The sequence below is a fragment of the Coturnix japonica genome, chromosome 2 (genome assembly GCF_001577835.2).
Source record: "Coturnix japonica isolate 7356 chromosome 2, Coturnix japonica 2.1, whole genome shotgun sequence".
Lineage (NCBI taxonomy): Eukaryota > Metazoa > Chordata > Aves > Galliformes > Phasianidae > Coturnix > Coturnix japonica.
Genome location: NC_029517.1, coordinates 63232611 through 63255809, shown reverse-complemented (window position 1 = coordinate 63255809; position 23199 = coordinate 63232611). Strand labels below are relative to the sequence as shown.

The 23199-nt window shown below is 48.4% G+C and overlaps 1 protein-coding gene and 1 pseudogene across 4 annotated transcripts in view; one reads left to right on the top strand and one right to left on the bottom strand.

Annotated features, from left to right (window-relative positions):
• Positions 1-7069, bottom strand: part of PSMG4 (proteasome assembly chaperone 4) — a 29152-nt gene extending 22083 nt beyond the window's left edge. The window contains exons 1-3 of one of the 3 annotated variants that reach the window (XM_015854576.2): positions 6777-7069; positions 6626-6701; positions 4094-4228 (exon numbers count right to left, since the gene is read on the bottom strand). In XM_015854576.2, the coding sequence (XP_015710062.1) occupies positions 4140-4228; positions 6626-6701; positions 6777-6953 (342 nt within the window). In that variant the 5' untranslated portion in view covers positions 6954-7069 and the 3' untranslated portion in view covers positions 4094-4139. Of the gene's footprint in view, positions 1-2026; positions 4229-4603; positions 4859-6625; positions 6702-6776 lie in introns of those variants that run through there. The other 2 variants (XM_032442483.1, XM_015854575.2) reach the window with 2 other exon arrangements.
• Positions 7070-14365: 7296 nt separating this feature from the next.
• Positions 14366-16938, top strand: LOC107309618 (annotated as a pseudogene). Its single transcript, XR_001553259.1, has 4 exons — positions 14366-14501; positions 14831-14939; positions 15191-15301; positions 15502-16938. The product of XR_001553259.1 is annotated as a tubulin beta-2 chain-like (transcript).
• The last annotated feature ends 6261 nt before the right edge of the window (positions 16939-23199 follow it).

The window sequence follows — 23199 nt, the reverse complement described above, 5'->3', positions numbered from 1 at the left end:
AAGAAGAAACAAAGCAAAACCTGTTGTGACTCAAATTCTGACTGCATTTTAGGCAGCTTATGGTTCTTTTTTATAGCCCATGTGCATTGAAAAGTTACTTTCTAAATTAGTATGGATTTTTATTTTTTTTTTCACCAAACGCATCGAAGAAAATCCTACCCAAACAAGCTGGTTTTTCAGTGAGAATCAGCCTTACGCATTTTAAGAGTCTGTTAACCTATTTTAGACTGTTCCTGATGGTGTTTAGTACTAATGTAGATGTAAATGATTTTGACCGATGATGCAAAGATCAGTTTTGCCAAGAATGGCTTTAATTACTGGGAGGTCCTGAGCCTACAGCTGACTGCTCCAGAACAGCATGGACCAGCAGTAACAAAAAATAAGGAGCATTGGCTAGTTTGTACTTCTATTTCCCAAGGCAGCGTGGCTGTCATTGCCAGTCCTGGGAAATGAGCGTCCTGGCATTGCCCTGCCTGCGTTTAGAACCAGGGGTTTTGCTACCAATTTAAGTGGACAAAATGTTTAAGTGACTATCGGAAAGGAAGGAATTGATAGCCTGGGTATGATTTATTGTCTGTTGTTGGACGTCTTTGGACTTTCTGAAATGTTTTCTGGTTCTGACCTGTGAATTACACGGTGAGCTCACCTGTACTTCCCCCCTTTCCCAATTGCTTTTGTAGGATTTTCTTTCAGGAAAAAAAAGAAAACAAAAAAAAAAAAATTAAATGGGGTCAGTCCCCCTCTGCTACTCCAAGGAAGGTGAATATCCGATTTGTCACGTACTGTATGGATAGCACTTTGATCACGGCCACTTGACGTCCTTCCTCTGGACTCCAAGCCAACTACTTGCATTGGCCATCAGCTATTGGTTCTCACTGTATGATGACTGTGAGGACCCAGTTCAATGCAAGAACACTGTAAACAGCTTTCTTGCATTGTAATTAACCTCTCTCCTCTCCCTCCCTCTTTTCCACTCAGGCCATCCATTTGTGATTGCGCAGTAGTGCAGACGTTTGAACAAACAGAGCAGCAGGATGTCGATGTTGTATTGCGTGTCCATATGATTGCCACTTTGTTTGATGTTCATCTTGCGTTTGCGAGCACGGAAAGCGCATATTTGCACTTTCCTCCTCTACCTGCCCTCCCCTTCCTCCTTTGCTGTATATAAATTGTCTACTAACTACTGAACGTAACAGTTTCCATCCTCTACTAGGCTGCTGATGTCCTCTTCCAGTCCCCAGTATATCAGAGAGGTGCTGCCATGGCAGTCACTGAGGTACACAGCACAGCTCAGATACTGCCGAGCAGGAGGACAGGTAGACCCGCGGGAGCGACAGAGTTTGTCGTGTTGAGTATAATAATGTTGTCCTTAAGCTACTAATGTTTGTACAGAGGATGTGGACATTTGGGTTCTTCCTGAGCCCGGTACGAAACACTGGACCAGTTGATGCTAATTTTGCCCACAATTATACTACTGTTTTTTCATCTGTGCTAGACTTGCTGTGACGGCGAGAGCCTGATCTTCCTTACACCAAAGTTTTATTGCCCAGCTTGAGAGCGGCCATTTCCCTTTCTGTTCTGTGCTGACTTCCATGATCTGTGCTCACCTAAAGAAAACCCAAGGCCTTTTGAGTCCACGCGGTATCCACGTGCCAAACTTGTGCAATACCCTCGCCTTCAACTTAAGACATTTGTGGAAAGCCACACACACTGGGGGGGAAGAAGTGAGTTCACAAGGGAAATTGACGAGGCAGAACAAGTTTGAAGGGAATAGAAAAGGTCTCTGTGTGTGTGTACTCAAGCTGCGGTACAACTATTGGAGCCCATTCGCACAGCTGGCTGCTTGCAGCACCGTCAGCAGTCCCAGTGTGCTCACAGCTGGTGTCCACAGCGCTTTATCGTTTCCTATTGTGGTGTTTGCTCTCTGAGGACAGGCAGGCCCAGGGAAGAGAATGCTTGTTTAAAAGTATCAATGTTGATGTAATGAACACGAGGTGACAGGCATATTTGGCGCTTTTTGTTGTCGTTAATTACTGCAGGCTTTTTTTTGTTTGTTTGCCTGTAAACAGGTACTTGGTACTGATCTGCAGTGTGGAGAGTCACAACTTCTCAGGCCGGTTTGGCCCTCCGCCTCCATCGTGATAGTAAAACACAAAATCAGTAGCTCATTTTGCACCTTCTTAAAAGATGAACAATTATGTTTGTTTTCTTCTGTTTTTGTTTCCTTCTCCCCATGCTCACATAGCTGGAAAGCTTTTCTTAAGCTTCTCTGGTGTGGGAGAGCTTGGAGGAGCAGTCGGGTGCCACAGGCAGACACTCAGTGCCTCATTGCTCAGCCATCGGCTCCTCCATCTGCTCCTCTGCAGCCACAGCCAGGATTTGCTCTTCTACAATGGCCATTTCTGGCCATCACAGTGCAAGAAGCGCTCAGAGTTGTCCTGTCCACGTCAGCCTTTTTCTGTGAGCCTTTGGTAACCTCTCAGCCCGTCCGTGGATTTTTCTTTTCTTTTGGCTTACCAGTCAAGGGCTTTTTTCTTTCTTTCTCATTTTAAAGAAAAATGTGAAAGTGTTGTTATGCCTGATCTCAGTTGTCTTTCCTTTTAAGGATTCCATAATGCTTGTGTTGCCCGACATACTACAGACAGATGCAGACAGCATGGAGAAAGCTGTCATCTGTTTGGAGGTGTTTTCTGGCACCTGTGAGAGGGTTCTGTCTGATTTACCCTGCAGTTTTGGTGAGCACGTTTGTTGTATGGTTGTTGGGCTTTTTTTTTTTTTTTTTAATCATTATTATTATTTTTAATGGAATTATTTTGCTTAACTGTTGCCACTTCCTGGAGCCAAACACTAAAGGTCACCAAATTGGAAGCAGAAGTGCCATTAAATGAACTCTGTGAATGTCAAGTCAAGTTGCGCCTGTAGCTGGCACATAAGACAACACTATTTAAAGTGTGGGATCATCTCCCCCACTGTAACTTTTTTTTTTTTTTTTTTAAGACAAATGACAAACCTCATTTTAAATGTATTGTGTACAATGTTTTGGGAAAGGAGTAACAGTGTGTTATGTCTGTGGGTGAGACTTCCCTCCCCATTGCGGTTTCTGATGAAATTTTAAAGAACTGTGTTAACTGTATGTTTTGATCATGAATAGTCTGGTGGTGCTTCCTCATAGCACAAGCTTAAATCGAGTACTGAAAACAGTCTTACAAGCTAAATGTCTGCATGATGTTACATCCGTTGTACCTACTGAGAAACTTTGTATGTAAATGTACAGAATAAAAAGATGTCGTCCCATCGGTTTGCCTACCGTGGTCTGACTCTCTCACCGTGAGTTCGGGTGAACCCTCCTCTATAAACAGAATGAAACAATTTCAATTCGGGCTAATTAAATCTGCACATTGATTTGCAACTAATTACCCTTCGTGTTCAGTCACTGAAGAACAGCTGTCTCTGCTTCCTGGGTTGTATAAATTAAAAACCCCTCCAACAGCTGCTTTTTGATCTTGAGCTGCAGCCAAGCGTTGGTGGCTGTGGCCTAACAGGTAAGGACGTGCCCAGTGCTCCCATGTGGAATGTACGATGCCGATGGCAGGTCTGCAGCCATGGACATTCCAACTCCTTCAGACAACTGGAGACTGGCTGTAATCCAACATCACACACCAACCTCTGGTGAACTTGGGAGTTTTTGTTTGCATCAGAAGTTTGAGTCAGGGCTCAGCTTGCAATAAAAAAAGACAAATACTCCATTTCTCACCAGGTTGCTATGCTCAGTGTTCCTGAAACTGCTGTGAAGAACAGGTACTGCTCAACAACACGGTGCGTATTGACAGCCACAGTCATTACACCATTGGCTCTGTGGTGTTTTGGGGTTTGTTTGTTTTTTTTTTATTTCCCAGTTAATTTTTAGCTGCCTGTTTTGTTGAACAAAATAGCAGGGGGGGGTTACCTTTGAAAGGATATCCTAGCAAGAAGCAAGTCTAGAGCTGTAGCAATAGAATGCCTAGTAGTGGTGTTGGTATTGACTGCTCTGATTTCTCTAACAAGTGCGTTCAATTTATACACATGATGTATTTGTAGCAGCTGGCAGACTTACCTATTGCTCCAGAAGTCAAGCTGTGCTTTTTCCCTCTACGTCGCTGTCAGGGCTGTACAGAAAACCCTTTGTGAAAGCCTCCCAGTGTCCAGAAGATGGAAGGTGATTCAGTGTTTAGCACTAGTACAACAGCAACTAAAATGACAGAGCAAGGTAATGCTCGTTGTATTTTACAGCTGGTCAATATAAAGCACACGTGGCTCCATTCTAATAGCCCCCATTTCAGCTATTACCGTCATTTTCCTCTGAAGCAAAAGACAGTGCTGTCTGGTACCCTCACAGGTGTTTATATGAGCAACTGCAAGCTGCTCTACTACGTTCAACACCACCACGTGGCAGATGAATTGCTACAACTTGGCACTGATTTCCCAGCAGAGGAAGCAGGCCAGATGTTGTACATTGCTTCTACAATGATGTTCTTATGTGGCAGCACCTTCCAACTCAACCAACCTGTCCCCAGCTTGGCAGGGTATCAAATCTGGGGTAAAAAAACTTCCAGGTCCAACTATATTTAGGTCAGCTACATTTAATAACAAATGCAAATCCAACCAATGCAGTGCAAAACAAGTACGCTGCTTAATGCAGTGTGGACACCACACTCAGTTCATCCGAAACAAAAAACTTCTTTTACAATGGTGCAAAGTCAGAACTTCTCAGGAAATGCCGTCATTTCTTCCTTGATCCTGTTTTCTATGAGTAAGGTGAAACTGCTGTCTGTGTTTGGCAGATTGTAGCTGACAAATACCTGCTTTTTTGTCTTCTTGGCTAAAACACAGAACAAAGCATTCAGACATAGTTTGCTCCGTTAGAAAATCCATGGAGATACTCAAGCATTCATTCTAAAAGATGACCATGACGGCCCCCAAAGCTGCACACTGCTTTTGTCAAAGCCTGCTGTCAGTGGCTGTGTTACCTCTACCTTTCACTTATGTGGTGTCCATGAACATCAGAATTTCTGGGCTACTGTGCTGCTAACTACCTGGAGAGAGGTGCTGTGAAATTAAAAGCTGTCATGCATCACAGAACTAATTAACAGTGACAGAACCAGTGTCCACTGGGGCAGGAAAACTTAATTATCAGAACAGAACGGATAACACAAAGAAGCATTTAATAAACAAAATGGAATTCTACTTAGATATTACCTTTGTGATATCACTGTTCTGTAACTCCCTTAACACATGGCTAAAATTCAACTGTTGAAGCACCACCAGGGAAAAACAGACACTAGGTTTAAAACAGTTGGGCAAAATAAAAGACAAAAATGGTATTTAGGTCACACCGTGTTCCTGACTGGAGTGAGCTGGGAGCTGCCAGTCCCCAAGGAGAAATCAAGAGTGTTCCCCTCAGTGTTCAAAAGCATCATCTGAGATCTAAGCGCTGAAAATAAACATGCCAGAACGCGTGATAGCGTGATACCTCAGTCCTTCTTCAGGTGGAAAGTTAATCTCAGAAAACCAATGTACATGTTCATAGTCGTATTTTAACACACACACAATATAAAATGCAGTGTAACTACTCCTTTTTGAGGCATCTTCTTTATGCAAATCTGTTTATTACCATTTTCCATTCTACCAGCTCACCCTCTCAGCCTCTTAATACACAAAGTTTTCTGTAGAAGGGGGCTCCTCCAGCTCACAGGGAACAATCTCTTAGGACACAAGTTTCTCAACACGAGATGCATCTCGTGTTAGAGTATGGAGGTAAGACACAGAGATACGCTGTGGGAAGCAGTTGCTGTACCCAATACAGATAGAAATAGGTATGAAGGAGTGGGAATGCTGAAAATGTGCTTTCATCAGTGGAGGGGAAAAAAATAAAATAAGGTAAAAGCCACAGCCAGTACACTAAATGCAGCTGTTCTGGCTAGGAACTCGGTCAGACTGTAAAGAAAACAGTGGGAGGATGTGCGTATACTGACACATGGGAGCACAAAATCTCCTGCATCAGAACAGGGAACCTGGCATTCCAGGAACAAAGCGCAGGTGACGGAACACAACTGCGAAGCAGAAGAAATAATACTATTCGCCTCCAGATGGCACTGTGTGCCACTTAAACGAGAGCCTGACAACAGCAGAATGGAAATGGCACATAAAAACGTGGTGACAGCACAGAGAAAAAGAAGCTATGGCCTGCTTGAGGGTTCCAAGATGGCAGGATGGGTAAGAAGGCTGCCTCAGCTATGGGGCGGGCTGAGATCAAACAGCCATCTCTGTTATTGCAGAAGCTGTGGGAGTATGAAAAACTCAAAACCCTACTAGCTAATATGAGGAAGAATCACACGACTTTTTCAACTGGAATGATAGAAATAAGCAGAAAGCAAGCAGTGCTCCTCAGAGCAGAGGAGCTGAGGCCTGATGGCGGCTGCAGCTCCTCACAGGGAGCAGAGGGTAGCATTGAGCTCTGCTCTGTGTGACAGCAACAGGGAACAGCATGGAGCTGTGTCAGGGGAGGGGCAGCTCCCACACAAGGCATCCCCCGCCGCCCCCAGTCCCACCCCAGGGGTACGGTTCAGTCCCACAGCCCCGCACGTACCCAGGCGCTGGGCCAGGCAAGCAGAGGCGGTGTCGGAAGGGTCTCCCAGCAGCGATGTGGACACGGGCACGCTGTCCTGCGGGCAAAGCACAGCGAGGGGCTGAGCCGCCGAACGGCACCCGGCGGGGCGGGGACGGGGACACGCACTCACCCGAGGGCTGCACATGGCCACGGCCAGGCTGGACAGGGCGGGCGCGGCGCCCACCCAGAGGAACAACGAGTCCTGCAGCCGCATGGCGTGGAAATGCACCCGCTGCTCGCCCAGCTGCCCGCTGAAATCGTGCAGACCGATACATCCCGGCTCTACAACGCCGGCCGCCGCCTCCATCTGCCCGGCCAGGCCGCAGCGGGATCGGGGGCGGCACCGCGCGGAGCTCCGCCCCGGTAGCGGCGGGATAGGGCGGTGTGAGGGGCCGCCTTCAAAATGGCGGCTGTAGGGGGTATGTGGTGAGGTGCTTGTGGCGTGCGAATGTGAAACACGTTTTCTAATTACAGCACTGTGAGGCTGACAGAGCCCCTGCAGAATTAGAGGATAGCATGATCCGGCAGCACAGGAAGCCTCTTGTGTTTCTTTGAACTGCTCATCTTTACTTTGTAGCTAAGAAAGCTGAGCCTGTTGTCATCTGTCTGATCTGTCAGGTACAAGGCCAAGATGAACGTCAACTGCACTGAGATATCTGCTAGAAAATCAATGATAAAGAAACGATACGGTAGCAAAAAGCACTGCATGTGTGTATAGGGATGGATTATATTGCTGCTGTGGTGAGGTCCAGGCCCCAGGAGTGTGGTTTAAATTCACTTCTATTCTTCCTGTTCTTCTCCAAAAGTTATGTTGCCCACGGGAGCAACTGAATCCTAGGCACTGAATCTACAGCCCACCTTTTCCCTCTAAACCTTGAGTAAATCTCCTTCCTGATAACTGAAGGGCTAACAGATGTAAAGCATATGATTATGGACTGGGATGTTGCTGAGAGAAGCAAGTATTTTCATAGAATCACAGACTCATTTGAGATGGAAAGTGCTCTGAAAGGTCACTTAGTCCAACTCCCCTGAAATGAACAGGGACACCTACAGGGTGCTCAGGGCCCCAGCCAGCATCCCTTCCTGGAGTTATATAAGTGTGTGCTGCCCTGAGTAGTTGTTTACCTCTACTCCTGACACATACTGTCTCTCAGATCCAAATGTACCTTGAAACACCCTGATCTAACTGGCCATACCCCTGCTCGAATGTTTATTCTAATGGAGGGCAGCATAAGGGTAGCACAAGCAGGAGAGAAAGGGAGAAGTGCTTCTGCTTCTACCTTGTAGTTGCTGTGGTAAACTAAACCAATGTTAGGTGGGGCCACCCTGCTTCATAGGCCTCATCAGATGTGATGAGACAGTGTGGGGAGTACACTGAACTCCTACTATGAATTACATGATCCAGAGCCTCTTCTTTGCATGGGGTCAGTACCCTCAGCTTCTGGCATCTCTGATGGGGTGGGGTGCAGCAGGCAGGGTGATTCTCTGGCCAGCAGCTCACTGTGACCTGCTGCAGTATCCTGGGCCAGAAATCAGATTTCACGCCTGCCTGGAGCTGTGGCCATATGCAAATGCCTTCCACTCTGCTTCATTTCATTCATCTGCAGACTGGAAGTGTGGCAATCCCTGCCTGTCTCCCTGCAGCTGAATGAATATCTGCATAACTCGGCTCTTAAGGAGCTTTCTGAGCACAGAGCAAATGGTTTAGACGTTTTCTTTTTGTTGTTATGAGTCATGGGAGGAACTTGTCATAGATCTGTCGGAGCTTCTCAGACACGTGGGTCTATCTGTGGATGCTGGACGTGGCACTGACACTGTGTGACTCATCACTCCCTCAAGGCAAGAAGAGGTTTGTGCAATCAAATGGAAATCATATTTTTTACACAGATAGAGCACTTCACCCTGGAGAAATCCCAGGCTGCTTGCAAGCATTGACTCTGGCACGTAGAAGCCGTATTGAGATTTGCAGCTGCAATTGGCTGCTACATACCTGTGACATGGCTGTGATAGGGCTTGGAGGAAGGGACACAAAAGCTTAGTGGAAATGAGCTTTCAAAAGGCTGAGAAAAGAAGTGTGAAAAGATGGTACTGAACGATGTTTGTCCTTATATAGCTGGATGGAATGCCCAGATCCCACATGGCACTCAGCGCACATGATGGATGCTGCTGTCTTTCTGTCCTTAGGCCACCAACAGGACCAAGGCTGGGTGTGCAGCATCCTCAGGATGAGCCTGAATCCAGAGAGGATCTGAGACTGCTGCAGCCCCCAGTGCAAGGGCTGAGGTGGGTTTCTGCTCAAGCCACACAGAGCCATGTTCCTAGCTTTGGAAATATCTGACACAACACACAGTGCTGGTTATCCTATAAACCACGGTCTGTCTGAGGTTCAGCTTGCTTTTAGGAATGAAGCGCCCTTCTCAAAGTGGCTGTGCACTGCTGGCCTCTTCCTCGTCTCTCTGGGTGCTTTTCCTTTGCTGATGGCAGAATTTCCATGAATCTTCTTTTCCTCCCTGGACTTATATAATAGTCCTGCAGCCTGTGGCTTGGCCGGGTGTGTCTGCACACAGTTTCCCCCTTTCTTGAGTACCAAGTGCCAGTGTCTCAGTCCGGCTCTCCAGACAGTCAGCCTCTTTCATTACTTCTTACAGTCCTGTCACAGCCTTTTAACTTTTCCGTTCTCAACAAACCCAGCTGGACAAAATCAGCTTTGATTATTTTCCTTCCTTCTCCCCAGGCAGGGAGCGGAGCTAATAGCCTGCCACTGTCCCTGGCAGCCCCATGCGTTTGCTTAGAGGTGAGCTGCCTCGAGCTGGGATCTGCTTTGCTTTTCCTTCCTGCTCTGTTGGATATGGAGCTTAGCACGAAAAGCAAATATCCCAGATGGTAGTTTGGTGTCTGTATGTGATATTGGGGGTGCATCTGATTTCCTAGCAGAAGCATCAAACTGCCGCTGTCACCCAGTTCATGTGAGTGATGATTATAGAGGGTGTAACCTTCAGAAACACCATTTAGTCCCCATTCTCCCAGGGGTAAATGTTTTAAAATGTAAATTCTTAGCACTACCGCTGTAAACGCAGAATAAATCCAAGAAGAAGGGTGTGTTACCTGCTAGTGCAACAGCAGAGCAGACAATAGCTGAGCTGTCAGAACGTGCTATAATATGTTACCAGTGTATTTTCAGCCCTGTGGGGTCCCAGCGGGCACCTACTAAAGCCTGTGTCCCACCCCTGAGCAGCAGCTGAGAGCATCCCTCCTTGCTGCCTCTTGGAAAGCAGGAGGAGCCACATCCCAGCTTGGCCGTGCATTTGGAGAAGCTGTGCCAGGCGTGGCTGGAGCTGAGCACTTGGATAGTGGCCTTCCCCATGGTCAAGAGGCAAATGCAAGCAGCGGGTGCCACAGAGCTCACCTTTGTTATGTGCTTCTTCTGAAGCAAGCAAAAAATCAGGTGAAAATCATTCCCAGAGCTTGTAGAGAGCTGCAAATGGGAAAACAGAGAGAAAGGAGGACAAAGGAATTCACAGAATAATACCTCCCTGCAACAGATTCGGGATCTGAGCCAGCCGCTACCGAAATCAATTGAAAAAGCACCTGCCGGCTTCCGAGAGCTGAGGATAAGCTGTTCATTATGAGCCTTGCTTATCACTCGCCCAAAGCCCTGCAGTCGGGCTGGCAGAGGTGTGTGCCCTCAGCCCCACGAAGCCTGCATGTGCTGCCGGGCAGGGGCTGCCAATAAAACAGGGCTGGGAGCAAAATCCGTGTCTGCCGCCCGCCCCACTTTGGTGAGGACGCTTCCAGCTTCATAACCCAAGTGATCAAAGCCTTTGTTTGAATCCTGCTGTCAGGAGAGGCTGCGCTGCTCTCCTGCAAGCACAGCACAGTGCAGCCGCCCCAAACCCTGCTTTGCTCAGCCGCAAATTCCTGGCGCCCCATTCTTCTCCCTCCTGCCCAACACAGGAGAGCAGCTGATGCTGGGGAGAGAGAAGAAAGAGATCTTTCCACACAGCCATTTTATTTTCCCGCAAGCCAGAGGTTTAACATAATATATATATATCGGAATGATCTGGAGCCATTTTGTTCATCCCCCAAAAGCATTTTCTTTTTCTTTAGCCTTCAGAAGGATGCATATCACATGCACCTGAGAGCAGCCAAAGTAGCTGCGGTGCCTTTTGCAAAGAGAAAAGAAAGTGTTAACGAGTTGACAGCAGCTCTGCCTTGCAGCGAGCTGCGCTGCTCTCCGCAATGCTGCTGCAGGGAGGGGAGAGCGGGGTGGTGACAGGAGACCTTGACAAACGCTTTGTTCAACCCGTTTGCCGAGCCCCTGCTTCATTAACACACCACGTCCTTGCGAGCAATGGATTCTGTAGGATCCGTAGGGATGCGGGGCGGTGTGTTGCTAGTGAGTTTTCAAGGTCCTTGGGATGGATGAGAATAAGGCTTAAACAAAAAGGCTTGAAGCAAAAAGAAGCATTTCCCGGGCTTGTGGGTTGCGTGTCGCCGTGGTTCCAGAGCATGACCTGAGGACTGCAAATGAAGTTCCAGAAGTGCTTTTGCCCTCTTAACGTTGCAATCTGCCACCAAACCCTCCAGCTATGCAAATCTGCCCCAATCTCGGTTCAGACCGCACACAAAGAGACCGCTCAGGACAAAACCGACTGAGAGCAGATTGCAAGAACGACTCAGACTGGCAACTGAATATTTGCTTTCATCCCTCGCTCTTGTGCATTCAGTGAATTCGTTCCACATTCACGTAAGAAACAGCTGCATCAGCACTAGTGCCGAGGCTGGAACCCTATTAATATTTATGCCTGGAGAGCCGCGCACACAGGCACCAAGTGTCCCTCCTGCCATTGGCTCAGGGGTCACAGCATCAATGCTGTGCCTGGTGTCCATGCGACGGGATTTATGTGAGGATCAATTCCTCATCAGCACTCCTGCACCAGCTCAGGAAAACTCTGCCCTTCACCTCCCTCCTAATTGCACAATCATTTCCTAATCACAGACACCATTTTTCACCTCTCTTTTGTACTGTGGTGGTTCATACTCACATACTACACACGGCTTGAGATGCTGTTAGATGCTCACACTGCCCTTTGTCTGCTGTAAGGGCACACCTGCGTGCCTCAGCATGGATAAGCCAAAGCAAGGAGTGCCCACACTGTAGGTAGCAGCTCTCCCCAGGCACTCATCCTTCCCAGCCCTCCCTCTTTTCTTCCCTTAGCACCCTATGGAAAGGCTTTCTGCGCCACCGCTGATCCTCCCCTGCCCTGGAGCTACCCGTGATCCTGTTCCTATAATCCTCTTTCTGTCTGCAGTTTTACCTTCTCCTATCTGGCGAGGCTCTGCTCTAATGACTTTCTCAGAGCTTAGCCATTTTCTCAGGCTCCTGGGCCAGGCTGTGCGGCAGAGCTTGCAGAGAGGGCACACCAAGCACGCAGCCTCGTGCTGCTTCACACCCTTTCCCTCTGGACAGCTCAAGTTGAGACAAAAGCATTTCCTCAGCCCAGACACCACAGTGAAATCCCCCCAACTCACAGGATCTTTTGGGTCTCTGAGCCATTCTCATCCTGGGGTGCCCCTGGATGAGGATGCGTGTTGGCCACAAGGTTTCCAAAAGGAAAAGCAAGTTCCTCCTTGGGAAAAAGACATCCCAGTGAGCACACACTGCTGCAGCACATCACACCAATGCAGATATCACAGAGTGAGAAGATGAATCCTTCCCCAGGGCATTCATTGGTGCCTCTGGATATGTTCTGCCCCCTGTGAGGGCCTCTGGCAGCAGAGGGCTGACAGGGATCACACCCAGCTCCCATATGGGAGGATACAAACCCTGACAGCACTGGGGAGAGGATGCATCGGAGAAAACTGGCCCGATCCTTCGAGCTTCGTTAAATGTGCTCCGTGCTGAGGTCACATTGTGCCTCCTCTCACTCTTACAGCCAGCGGGGATGGCTGCACAATAACCCTGGAGCTGCCATTGCCTGGCTCGTGTAGCCACACCACTTTGACACCATGGGAAATCAACCCTGGGAGCGAAATGATGGCGGGGCTTTTTGTTCCCCTCCCTTTGCCGCTCAGCCTGTTTCTGCCACCGGGCCGGTTGCCTGGGGAACTGCTGAGGGTGGCATCCAGCCGGCAGACACGGGGGTGCAGGGAGGAAAAGCTGGGCGGCAGAAAGGAGCAGCCCAGCAAGCAAGACACGGCCTTGCAGAGCATTTGCAATGAGCCCTGCCCAAAGGCTGCCGCAGTCATCTGGGTGGCTCCCATGCACGGCCACAGCTCTCAGCTGGGGGTACATAGAGAAACGCAGACATGCTTCATCCCCCCCATATCCTCCTTACATTTCATTTGGAAATAACCTCTTTTTGTTCTGCCTTTCTTCTTTCTTTTCCCCTCCCAGTCTCAACAAGTCCCATAGAGAACACAGACACGAATTCCTCCCTTTCAGATCTGTGAATTAATTCCTTCTAGGAACAAGCGGGCAGGGTGGGTTCCTTTCTGGTGCTAATAATCCATTCTCTTGAACTGGGTTTTAAAATGGCTTCCTTCGGAGCCTGGAGCTGCTGGCAATGAGCTTAGCGTAGGTAAGGAGGATGAGCGAGATCAGCTACTCCCCGCAATGCCAATAAATCTCGCAGCGAGCAACTAACACACAGCATGTGGCACTCGGAACACCTGGAGGTACCAGTGGCGAGCAATAGCGGTGCCGGCATTTTGCACCGGTTCTGCTGCAGCCGAAACGAGCCTCCCTTTCAGAAGCAGAATGGCTGCACTTGGTCAGCACCTGCAGCACGCGGTGAGCCGCTGTTCTGCGGGCTGCTTGTTGAGCGAGCACGTAATGCGCCGCAGACACCTTTCAATGCACATCGCCTGCGAAGCGTGCTCAGCCAGACAATGGGATCGTTCCGTGGCTCAGCCCAGCGCACACAGCCTTTATGGGGAGTGCAAGTGATGGGATTTTACCCCACATCCCCGTGGAAGAGACAAACCCATGGGTGCGTTTCCAACCCCCCCACCCCACCCCGCAGCTGCAGCGCTAACAAAGGGATGTGGGACACTGCACGGAGGCAGAACTCAGAGCCACGGAGACCCACGCGCGGTGCGGTTGGGTCGCAATGGGGGGTGTCGGGGACAAAGAAGACGGGCGGGGACAAAGGGGGACCAGCTGCACCCCGACACGGAGGAGCCCCGACGTCGGTCCGGCTCCGGGATGGGGACACGGTGTTTTCTTCACGTCTGGGGGCAAAACCAAAGGGCGGCCACCCCCACCCCGTGCCCTGAAGCTGGGGGGGCAGAGCACACCCGGCAGCAGCCCCTGTTTCAACACCGGCTGCCGGCACACGCTGTGGGCTCAGCACCCCCCTCCATCCATTGACAGCCCCCGCCCCTCCCGGCGCTGCGGCAGCGCTCAGCGAACAAAGGGCCGCGCGGGCACCGAGGAGCGGCGGTGCCGGTACCGCACCAATGGGGCTCTATAGCACCCACACGGCGAACACAGCCCCGGGTTGGACCCACGGGATGCCATCCCAGTGCGGACAGCCGCCCCAACCCGCTCCTTTGTCCCCATTGCCCGCGGCGGGGCAGGGCGGGGTGCGGGCGTCGGCCCCGGTGCGAGTAGGGCCGCCCCCAGCCCCGCCCGTCTGCCGCTCTCCCATTTGCTGTGCGCCGCTGCCGCGTGATGTCACCTATAGGCGGTGCCCATGGGCCCTATTTAAGGAGCGGAGTGGGGCGCGGCCGCTGCAGCGCCGAGAGCGGGAGGTGACGGAGCGGGAGCAGCGCGGCACCGGCGGATACAGGCATCATGCGTGAGATCGTGCACATCCAGGCCGGGCAGTGCGGCAACCAGATCGGTGCCAAGGTACGGGGGTACGGGACGCCGCCCCTCCGAATGCACGGCGTTACACCATGCCGGTTTCCGTGCGCCACAAAGCGGGGCTGTCCCTGTGTCCCCAAGTGGGAGCGGTTCCGCTCGGTACCGTCGTGCCGCCGGTTCCCTGTCGGGTTGCGGTGGTTCCGTGGTGTGGGCGTGGCGCGGCTCCGAACAGCAGCGTAGGGTGGGGGGGAAGCGGTTCTGCTCGACGCCGTCTCCGCGGGGTCCCGGGGTATCGGTGCCACACCCGGCACCGTGGGGCGGCGGTCAGGGGGCGGGGCTGCAGTGACCCCCCTGTCCCTCTTGTGTCCCTGCAGTTCTGGGAGGTTATTAGCGATGAGCACGGCATCGATCCCACCGGCAGCTACCACGGGGACAGCGACCTGCAGCTCGAGAGGATTAATGTGTACTACAATGAGGCCACAGGTAACTGCTCCGGGGAGCCTGTTTCCTCCTTCATTTCCCTTATAGGAGTGCATGGAGACCTCATGTGTGTCTTGTCATGAGAGCTGTGCACGGCATGTGGTTTTCTAGCACAGTGCAATAGCTGATTTGTGTCGTAGCTCCTGATTTGCTCCTAAGAATGCCCTTATGCTGTGGTTGGGGACTTAGAGGGAGGCTGAAGGGAGCACAGCAGTGCTGCAGGGCAATAACACTGGCACTGGTTTGTCCCGCAGGTAACAAATATGTCCCCCGTGCCATCCTGGTTGACCTGGAGCCTGGCACAATGGACTCAGTGCGCTCTGGCCCCTTTGGACAGATCTTCCGACCTGACAACTTTGTCTTTGGTGAGTGAGTGTGCTGTGGAGGTGTCACCAGTGTGAGCGAGGCACATACAGGAGGCTCAGAGCAAGAACTGGGGGGTTGGATCCTAGTGGCACTCTGGGAATAGTATTGAGAGGCGTGAGCCATGTGGGGTGGGTGGAGGTTGATCTGGGATTCCTTCTGGGGGCACTAAGGTGGCACGTTGCTTCTGGTCCACGTGTAGGTCAGAGCGGGGCCGGCAATAACTGGGCCAAGGGGCACTACACCGAAGGCGCTGAGCTGGTGGACTCTGTGCTGGACGTGGTGAGGAAGGAGTCAGAAAGCTGCGACTGCCTGCAGGGCTTCCAGTTGACCCACTCTCTGGGTGGCGGCACCGGCTCGGGGATGGGCACCCTCCTCATCAGCAAGATCCGGGAGGAGTACCCCGACCGCATCATGAACACGTTCAGCGTCATGCCTTCTCCCAAGGTGTCGGACACGGTGGTGGAGCCCTACAATGCCACCCTTTCTGTGCACCAGCTGGTGGAGAACACGGATGAGACCTACTGCATCGACAACGAGGCCCTGTACGACATCTGTTTCCGCACCCTGAAGCTCACCACTCCCACGTACGGGGACCTCAACCACCTGGTGTCGGCCACCATGAGCGGTGTGACCACCTGCCTTCGCTTCCCCGGCCAGCTGAACGCCGACCTGCGCAAGCTGGCGGTCAACATGGTGCCTTTCCCGCGGCTGCACTTCTTCATGCCGGGCTTCGCCCCGCTGACCAGCCGCGGCAGCCAGCAGTACCGAGCCCTGACGGTGCCCGAGCTGACGCAGCAGATGTTCGACTCCAAGAACATGATGGCTGCCTGCGACCCCCGCCACGGCCGCTACCTGACGGTCGGCTGCCATCTTCCGTGGACCGCATGTGCCATTGAAGAGTGGAACGAAGCAGATGCCTCAACGTGCAGAACAAGAACAGCAGCTTACTTTGTGGAGTGGATCCCCAAACAACTGAAGCGGCCGATGTGTGACATCCCCCCACTTGGGCTCAAGATGTCCGCCACCTTCATAGGGAACAGCACGGCCATCCAGGAGCTGTTCAAGAGGATCTCGGAGCAGTTCACGGCCATGTTCCGGCGCAAGGCATTCTTGCACTGGTACACCGGCGAGGGCATGGATGAGATGGAGTTCACGGAGGCGGAGAGCAACATGAATGACCTGGTCTCAGAGTACCAGCAATACCAGGATGCCACTGCTGATGAGCAGGGTGAATTTGAAGAGGAAGGAGAGGAGGATGAGGCATGAAGTGGAAATGGGTAGGAGTCAAGTGTAGTCTGAGCAGGCAAGTGTTCATTGGGAGGAGAAATCTGTGCAGTTGTGCTGAAGCATGCGTTTCTTAATTTGGTGCTCTCCACTGTTGCTTTTGTCAGCAGTTTTGTATCCTCGACTGTCCAATGTAACAGTAGTTGCAAGAATACTCCACAGTCTTCTGTTGAAATGGTTAACTTCTCAAACATAAAGGCTTTTTGTGTTCTAAACTGTGTCCTCTGCCTTATTTCTCTCTAGCTCTAGAAAATAACTCTTGTAGTTTTCTGTCTCTTTCACTTCTCATTCTCAGCCTTTTTCCCTCACTGAAAGGTTTAAGTCAATAAAACAAGATTTTCTGGGCCATTAATTCTGCATAGTACATAAACTGCACTTACTTGGCTTAAATGAGTAGGCACTGTAAGAGGGTAGCCAGTCCACAGGCACTGTGAGTTCGATATTAGGCACTCGTGTTTAACAGTTAATCTATTGTTACTGAGGAAGCTGCCTTAACTAATAGAAACAAGATGCTCCATTTGAGGGTACTGCAACTTCTATTTATGGACATACATGATAGTGAGGTCAGCCAGAAGGTATTGAATGCTACGTTACATACTGTCAAAGCTGATCTGACAGGATAGCAGCAGTGCAGGCTTCTCAGCTGCCATCTCGAGCGCTTCTTATTGAACTTGTCTCAGGGCATAGATGCTGTGAATATGGGTGGCTGGCTGTGGGCTTACTTGATCCTTAGCTGTCCTGGCTCTGTGATCCTTCTATAAGTAGAAAGAGTTCATGAAGGGTCTGTACTCTGAGCACAATAGCAGCTGAGATATTAACTTGAATTCTGTTCTGATGTATGGAGAATTTCTCTGAGGTGAGTGTTTACCAAAGAAAACAACCACAAAGTGGGCCGTCTCTGTAAGAGGGAATGACCCTTTGGGATCTGGGAGGAGATGGCAGGCAGATTTCTAAGTAACATGACTCAAAGCTGCCCAGAGCGTAAACATGGTCCTGGAGTAATCATGTGCATATCCTCACAGTAGTTCTTTCTCACACCCCAATTACATATTTACACTGCTGCTGTTTGATGCTCTCAGTAATTGCAACAAGAAGTGGACCTCCAGCCAGGCAGCTGAGTGGTGCAGCAGGATCCTCATGTGCATCTTTGCTAAGGTAAATTCAGCTTTTTTAATGGTGAGGGTGGTGGGATTTGTGGTACCGTGTGCCAAAAGTGCACAAGAAGCCTAGGTGAATTTGAGATGGGGTGAGCCTACAGCATAGTCTCCAGTTATTATAATGTCTGAGACTCTTCTACAGGATGAAAGTAAAATCCTAGACCCTGAATAGTAGTTATCCCATATGTGAGCTCACAGTTGTTAGTTCCCCCTAACACTGCTTAGGGAAGTGCTCTTATGCTTAAAAAAACCCACCACATTGTGAGAGCTGCTAGTAATGCTATAACCACTGCTGTCCTTACTGCTCAGAGGGAACAGCTATCCACCTATTTGCAATCTCTTGTGTGATCCTATAATGGGACTCTGGCAAGGCATTACCAGAATCAACACTTAATTAGTGCACAGTAGCTCCCTTTTATCTTGCCTGTTTTGGCTCTGTTAGTGGACTCTATTGCTTGAGCATACCGATGTTTTGCTGATGGGCTTGTTATCCTCCAGTAAGGTCTGAGATTGTGTGCAGAACAACAAGCTTTTAATGTAGTTTCTTTCCTCATCTCTATCCTTCATTTCACATGAAACCTCTGAAAAGAGAGGTGAGGAGCACTTAAAATGCCTGAACCGTCTGTAAACAAACACAGCACTCATAATAGCACTTGTATTTCTTAGAACATGAGCAGTTCTGGGATTAAGTATTAAACAAATTGAGGTTGTTTTAGTAACTGAGTTACTGTGTGCTGCCTCTGGGCCCTTTGAGAAATAACAACCTGTCTGGTTGTCACAGTAACCTTCCCTTGAAATTGCCCAACTGGATTGTGCTCGAACCTGTTTGTCATAAACTTGATTCCTAAAGGTGAGAAGGGAAGATGGAGAACAAATTTAGTTCCTCAAAAAGATTAGAATCTGGTCATTGATAGTGACAGTAAAGATCTTTCTACAGTGGGACCTTACAGAGTTTCACTAGTGTTCAGCATGTTCAGATCCTTTTTCTTAGTGTAATTGCTCTTCAGCTAACACTTAGATATAGTTAACCCAAGAGAACCACTGCACTACAGCTCCTGTATTAGAAAGTAGGACACCTTCCTACATTGCTTTCTTGGAAACAACACTGTTGTTTCTTCCTCTTCCCAAAGGAAGAGAAACCATAAGTGGTGGTACAGAAACACGTCCATCCTACACAGCTTATTTGCCAGCCATAATACTTAAGAAAACCAAACAGACCCACTTCCCACATAACTTTAGTAGGAGTTAAGGGTAATACAGGAAAAGGGGACACTAGGAGACTTAAAAGGGAGGCTTAATCCTGTTGGATAGGAGTAGTAAATCAATTATAATGGAAGATAATCCTCATATTGTGACTGGAAGTTGCAATGCAGGTTTTTTTCCTGCTGTACCTTTGAGTTTTATCTGCATCTACACTTAGGGGACCGTTTGTTATAAAAGCTGATGACTGCTGTATGCAAAGCAACAAACAAATGTCTCTTCATATGTTCACAGCTCTACTTCTTTCACAAAGAGCGGAACCACTGAAACTATTTCAGATTAAATAATCTGATTGCCTTAGCCTGTGTCAGCTGGTGACTTGTTCTTATATATGCGATAAACAGCTCTAGGATTTAAGGTCTTGTATGAAGCATCCTTTCTGGACAAAATGATGGTAGATACCACAGGCTCAGCGGGGTTCAGTTTAAACCATGTGGCTCTGTCTCACTCCAATTTAGGAGTGAGGCAAAGGTTCTTTTGATAATGTTATGCCCGGCGTGAGATTAAGAAGAACATTCAAATGTTGATCCGACCAGTTTATTTGGAAGTAATAGACAATTGATAGGGATGGGGAAGGGAGAGCGGCGAATGCCAAAAATTAGGGTGTTGGGGAAGGAAAGTAGGCGATAGAAAAAGGTAGAAAAGAGCAAGAATTACGTTAAAGCGGGATAGTCACCTCCTGGATGCAGCAGCGTCCCGTAGCACGTTGTTAACGTTGGTCCGGGGCAAATAAGCGTAGGGAGAGAGCAGCAGCAGAGTAGCAGGCCGCAGATCGATGAAACGCGAGAGAAGATGGTCAGAGTAGCGAGGTCTCAGGAAGTGGAGTCTCGGGCAGCGAAGTCCCTCGAAGTAGAGTCTCGAGCAGCAATCGCAGAAGAATAATAGGCGCAGTTAGGACAACGGTGGAGGAATCTGAGGTCAGATAACCTAGATGCCCACAAAGGTTCTTCAGCATGCAGCGATCTTCTTCAGCATGCAGGCGTTCATGTAGAGAGGCAGTCGGATGACAGAAAACCTCCTTGTTTCCGTAGGGAGGAATCTGGTGTCAGAAAACCTCCCAAATTCGGGGTTTGTCCGTGCCCTTTTTATCCTTCTTTCCAGCCTTCGAGACATTCGGGACGGCTCGGGTCGGAGTCCTGTGATTTCCTCAGAGATGTCAATCTTTCCTTGAGATGAGCCAACACGAGAGGAAGACACTTAAGGGCCATTCAGTCCTCAGAGAATGGCATCTTCCTTGAGATAGGCCAACACAAAAGACCACTTAAGGGCCATTGATCAGTATTCTATCCCTTTCGTAGCTTCCGGACTTTCATTCTCCTAACAAAAGGGATTGCTCGAACCTTGGTTCCTGTGTGTCTCAGACCAAAGCAGTCCTGAAAACCTTGGCCAGGACTTGCCTGAACTTGTCCATTTCAGCAAACTTTGAGACAGTAATGTAAAAAGCATGGCCTCTTACAGGCTCATCTGTGTTAAGTGGTTTTATCAAAAAATGGCTTCTTTCATTTAAACATAGTAATGGTGACCTGTAGGAAAGCATCCTATCCTGTCAACAGTTAGAATTGATGGTGTCAGGAAAGGGAGCTGTCTCTTTCGTCTGCTTTGTTTGATGTCTGCCATTTTTAGGTGTTAGCTGAACAATTTGACTAATAAAAGCTACAAGAGAACAACTGTATACAAGTGGATGCATAGGTGATAAAGCTAAATATGGCTGTAAATGCTTTAAATTACATGAGGTTTAGGGTTTAGTAACCTGAGATGCCAACTCTTGAATTCCCTGTTCTAGGATCTCAGTCTAAAGGTACTGTACAGTGTTGTGGAAGGTTAGTCCCATATTTGGTCTGGACCTGAAAGAAACAAGTCTGGTACCCTCTGTCACAAATTTCACATGAGCTAGTATCCAAAAGCTTGAAACATTCAAGTATCTACTGAGAATGTAGGCCTACATCTGCTTTTCAACAGATGTTTTTTAGTCTGTCAGATGGGAGTAACAGTTTTCCTTCATTCAACATGAGATGCGCTTCTACATCAGAATAGGATTGCATTTAGGATAGTCAGGATACAGGATAGTCCCAGTGATGTGATCATCTAAGAATGAAATCTATGGGGCCTGTCCTGTTGCCAGAAGCTTCTTTGCAGAAAGTATGAGATAAAGAAGTTTGTTTTCTTCACTTAGAACCTGAAGAAAGAAGGGAATATAATCTCTACACTAGTTCTCTGCACAAGTGGAGGCCTAAAAACTCTGATAGTTAAAGAAATATCCTGCTTCTGAATGATAGTCTCATATTCTCCATGCTACAGTAGTATGGTGCTAGTAGATCATTCCAGGCATCTGAAAGTGCCTCCTGCCTAGACAAACCACAAACAGTCTGTTATGGGACAGGGATGTTGCAATGCACTGCTGCAAAATGTAGTGGTGGTGCCTAGAGAAACAGGCTTTCTTAACTCAAAAAACAGGGCCAGAACATCTATTATAACATTCTATGCAGAAGGGAAGAGTTCTCCTCTGACTTGCTTCTTTTGCTGCTCTGTGAGCTGAATAACAAGTTCTTATCAGGATGAACCCTGATGCTAGCTTAAAATACAATTAGTTTTGTAATTATTGCATTGAGGTATTTTTACAGAATTACCTTACTGTCTATTTTTAAAGGTTCAATTCATTCTGCTTCACAGGGAGGTGGGGTCTCAGTTAGTGGATTATTTTTCTATGTAATAGGGCCTAAAAATGTTAATTGCTAAAGGGATGAGGAAATGGGAATCCTCCCTAGAGAGGCCATGTGTATCAAGTAAATGGGGTGGTCCTGCCCTTTCTGCCAGGGGATGTTACTTTTCCATTAGGCACTGCAGTATCACTGGAAGTATACAGTAGTTACTGGTCAGATACTACAGCCTGCATAGGAGCTACAAGTAACACTTACTTGGCACATGGGAGGCACTGTTCTCTCACTCCTCAATATTCCTGTGCACTTTGTTCCACATTTGTTGTCTTCATTAAACAAATCTCATGACTCTGCTCTGGGCTCAGTGTAACTCAGGTGAGGTTTTTCCTCAACTTCCACTCTGCAAAAAATAAGCCTTTGTAGTATTTGTAGCACTTTTAAATGTGATTGAATCAAAAGGTCTCAAGAGTTTTTCTCCTACCAATCTCAAATTGCCACACTAAGCATCGGCCTTCTGATGTTCCACCAATAACCTGTTCTGTTCTTTGTTAAAATGGGAAAGTACATTCTACTGCTTACCAGTGGTTCCATTTTAGATGCTTGTTATCTTTTAGCTTGTCTACATGAGAAATCAAAATGGAAGCATTTGGTTGTACAGCAAAGTGCCTGAGGCTGTGGGGTATTTTGGAGAAAGACATTACTCTATTGGACACTTACCCATCTGGAGCCCTTTGAGCACTTCTTTTAATGCATGTTGAAGGCCTGGTATTGAGAGGAGCCCAATCCCTCAGTTCTTACCAGCAAAGGAAATACAATTCAACAATTCATCAATTCAACAATTACAGTTGATAATCTTCTTCCTCCCTGAGCAGTTTAATAATGACCAACCTGTTTATCTGCTTGTAGCTTCAGTCACCAGTTTCAAGTAGTTTATTTACAGCTGCCAGAAAGACAAATCACTTATTTTCAGAGTATTGTTAAATTGGTTGTCCACTTACAGTAAGAAAGTAATTTCACAGTAGATCTTTTCATCCTTCTCACTCAAAGCCATTTTTCTTTTATGGGCAGAGTTTTTCTCTTGAGAGAACATCAAGCTGGCTTTAAATTCCTGCTTATTAACATTTGATTCTTCTGAGACACAGATTTTCAAACTGGTCTGAGTGACTGATATGTCATCTTTTATAATCAGGTTGTGCTTCTCACCTGGCTTCTCACCTGATAAACTCAAGGCTTTTTTTGTCAAGAATGTATTTATCATAGCAAACAGAAATGCTAGTAATTCAGCTTAAGAATGTGAAAGCACTTGCTCCAGGAGATGGAATGGCTGCCCTGGCAGAGGCTGTAGAGTTTGTTCAGTAAACAGCTTTGTGTTGTTTTGCAGTGAAAAATGTTTCTGCCTTTTTACTATGGATCTGACAAATACACTGCCTGCCTCTGCAGTGAATAATTAAACGGGGCTTTCAAGCAGAATTCAATTGGCCTCACAAAAAAAAAAAACCAAAACAAAATACCTTTACATGCATTAAATGAAATTCAAGT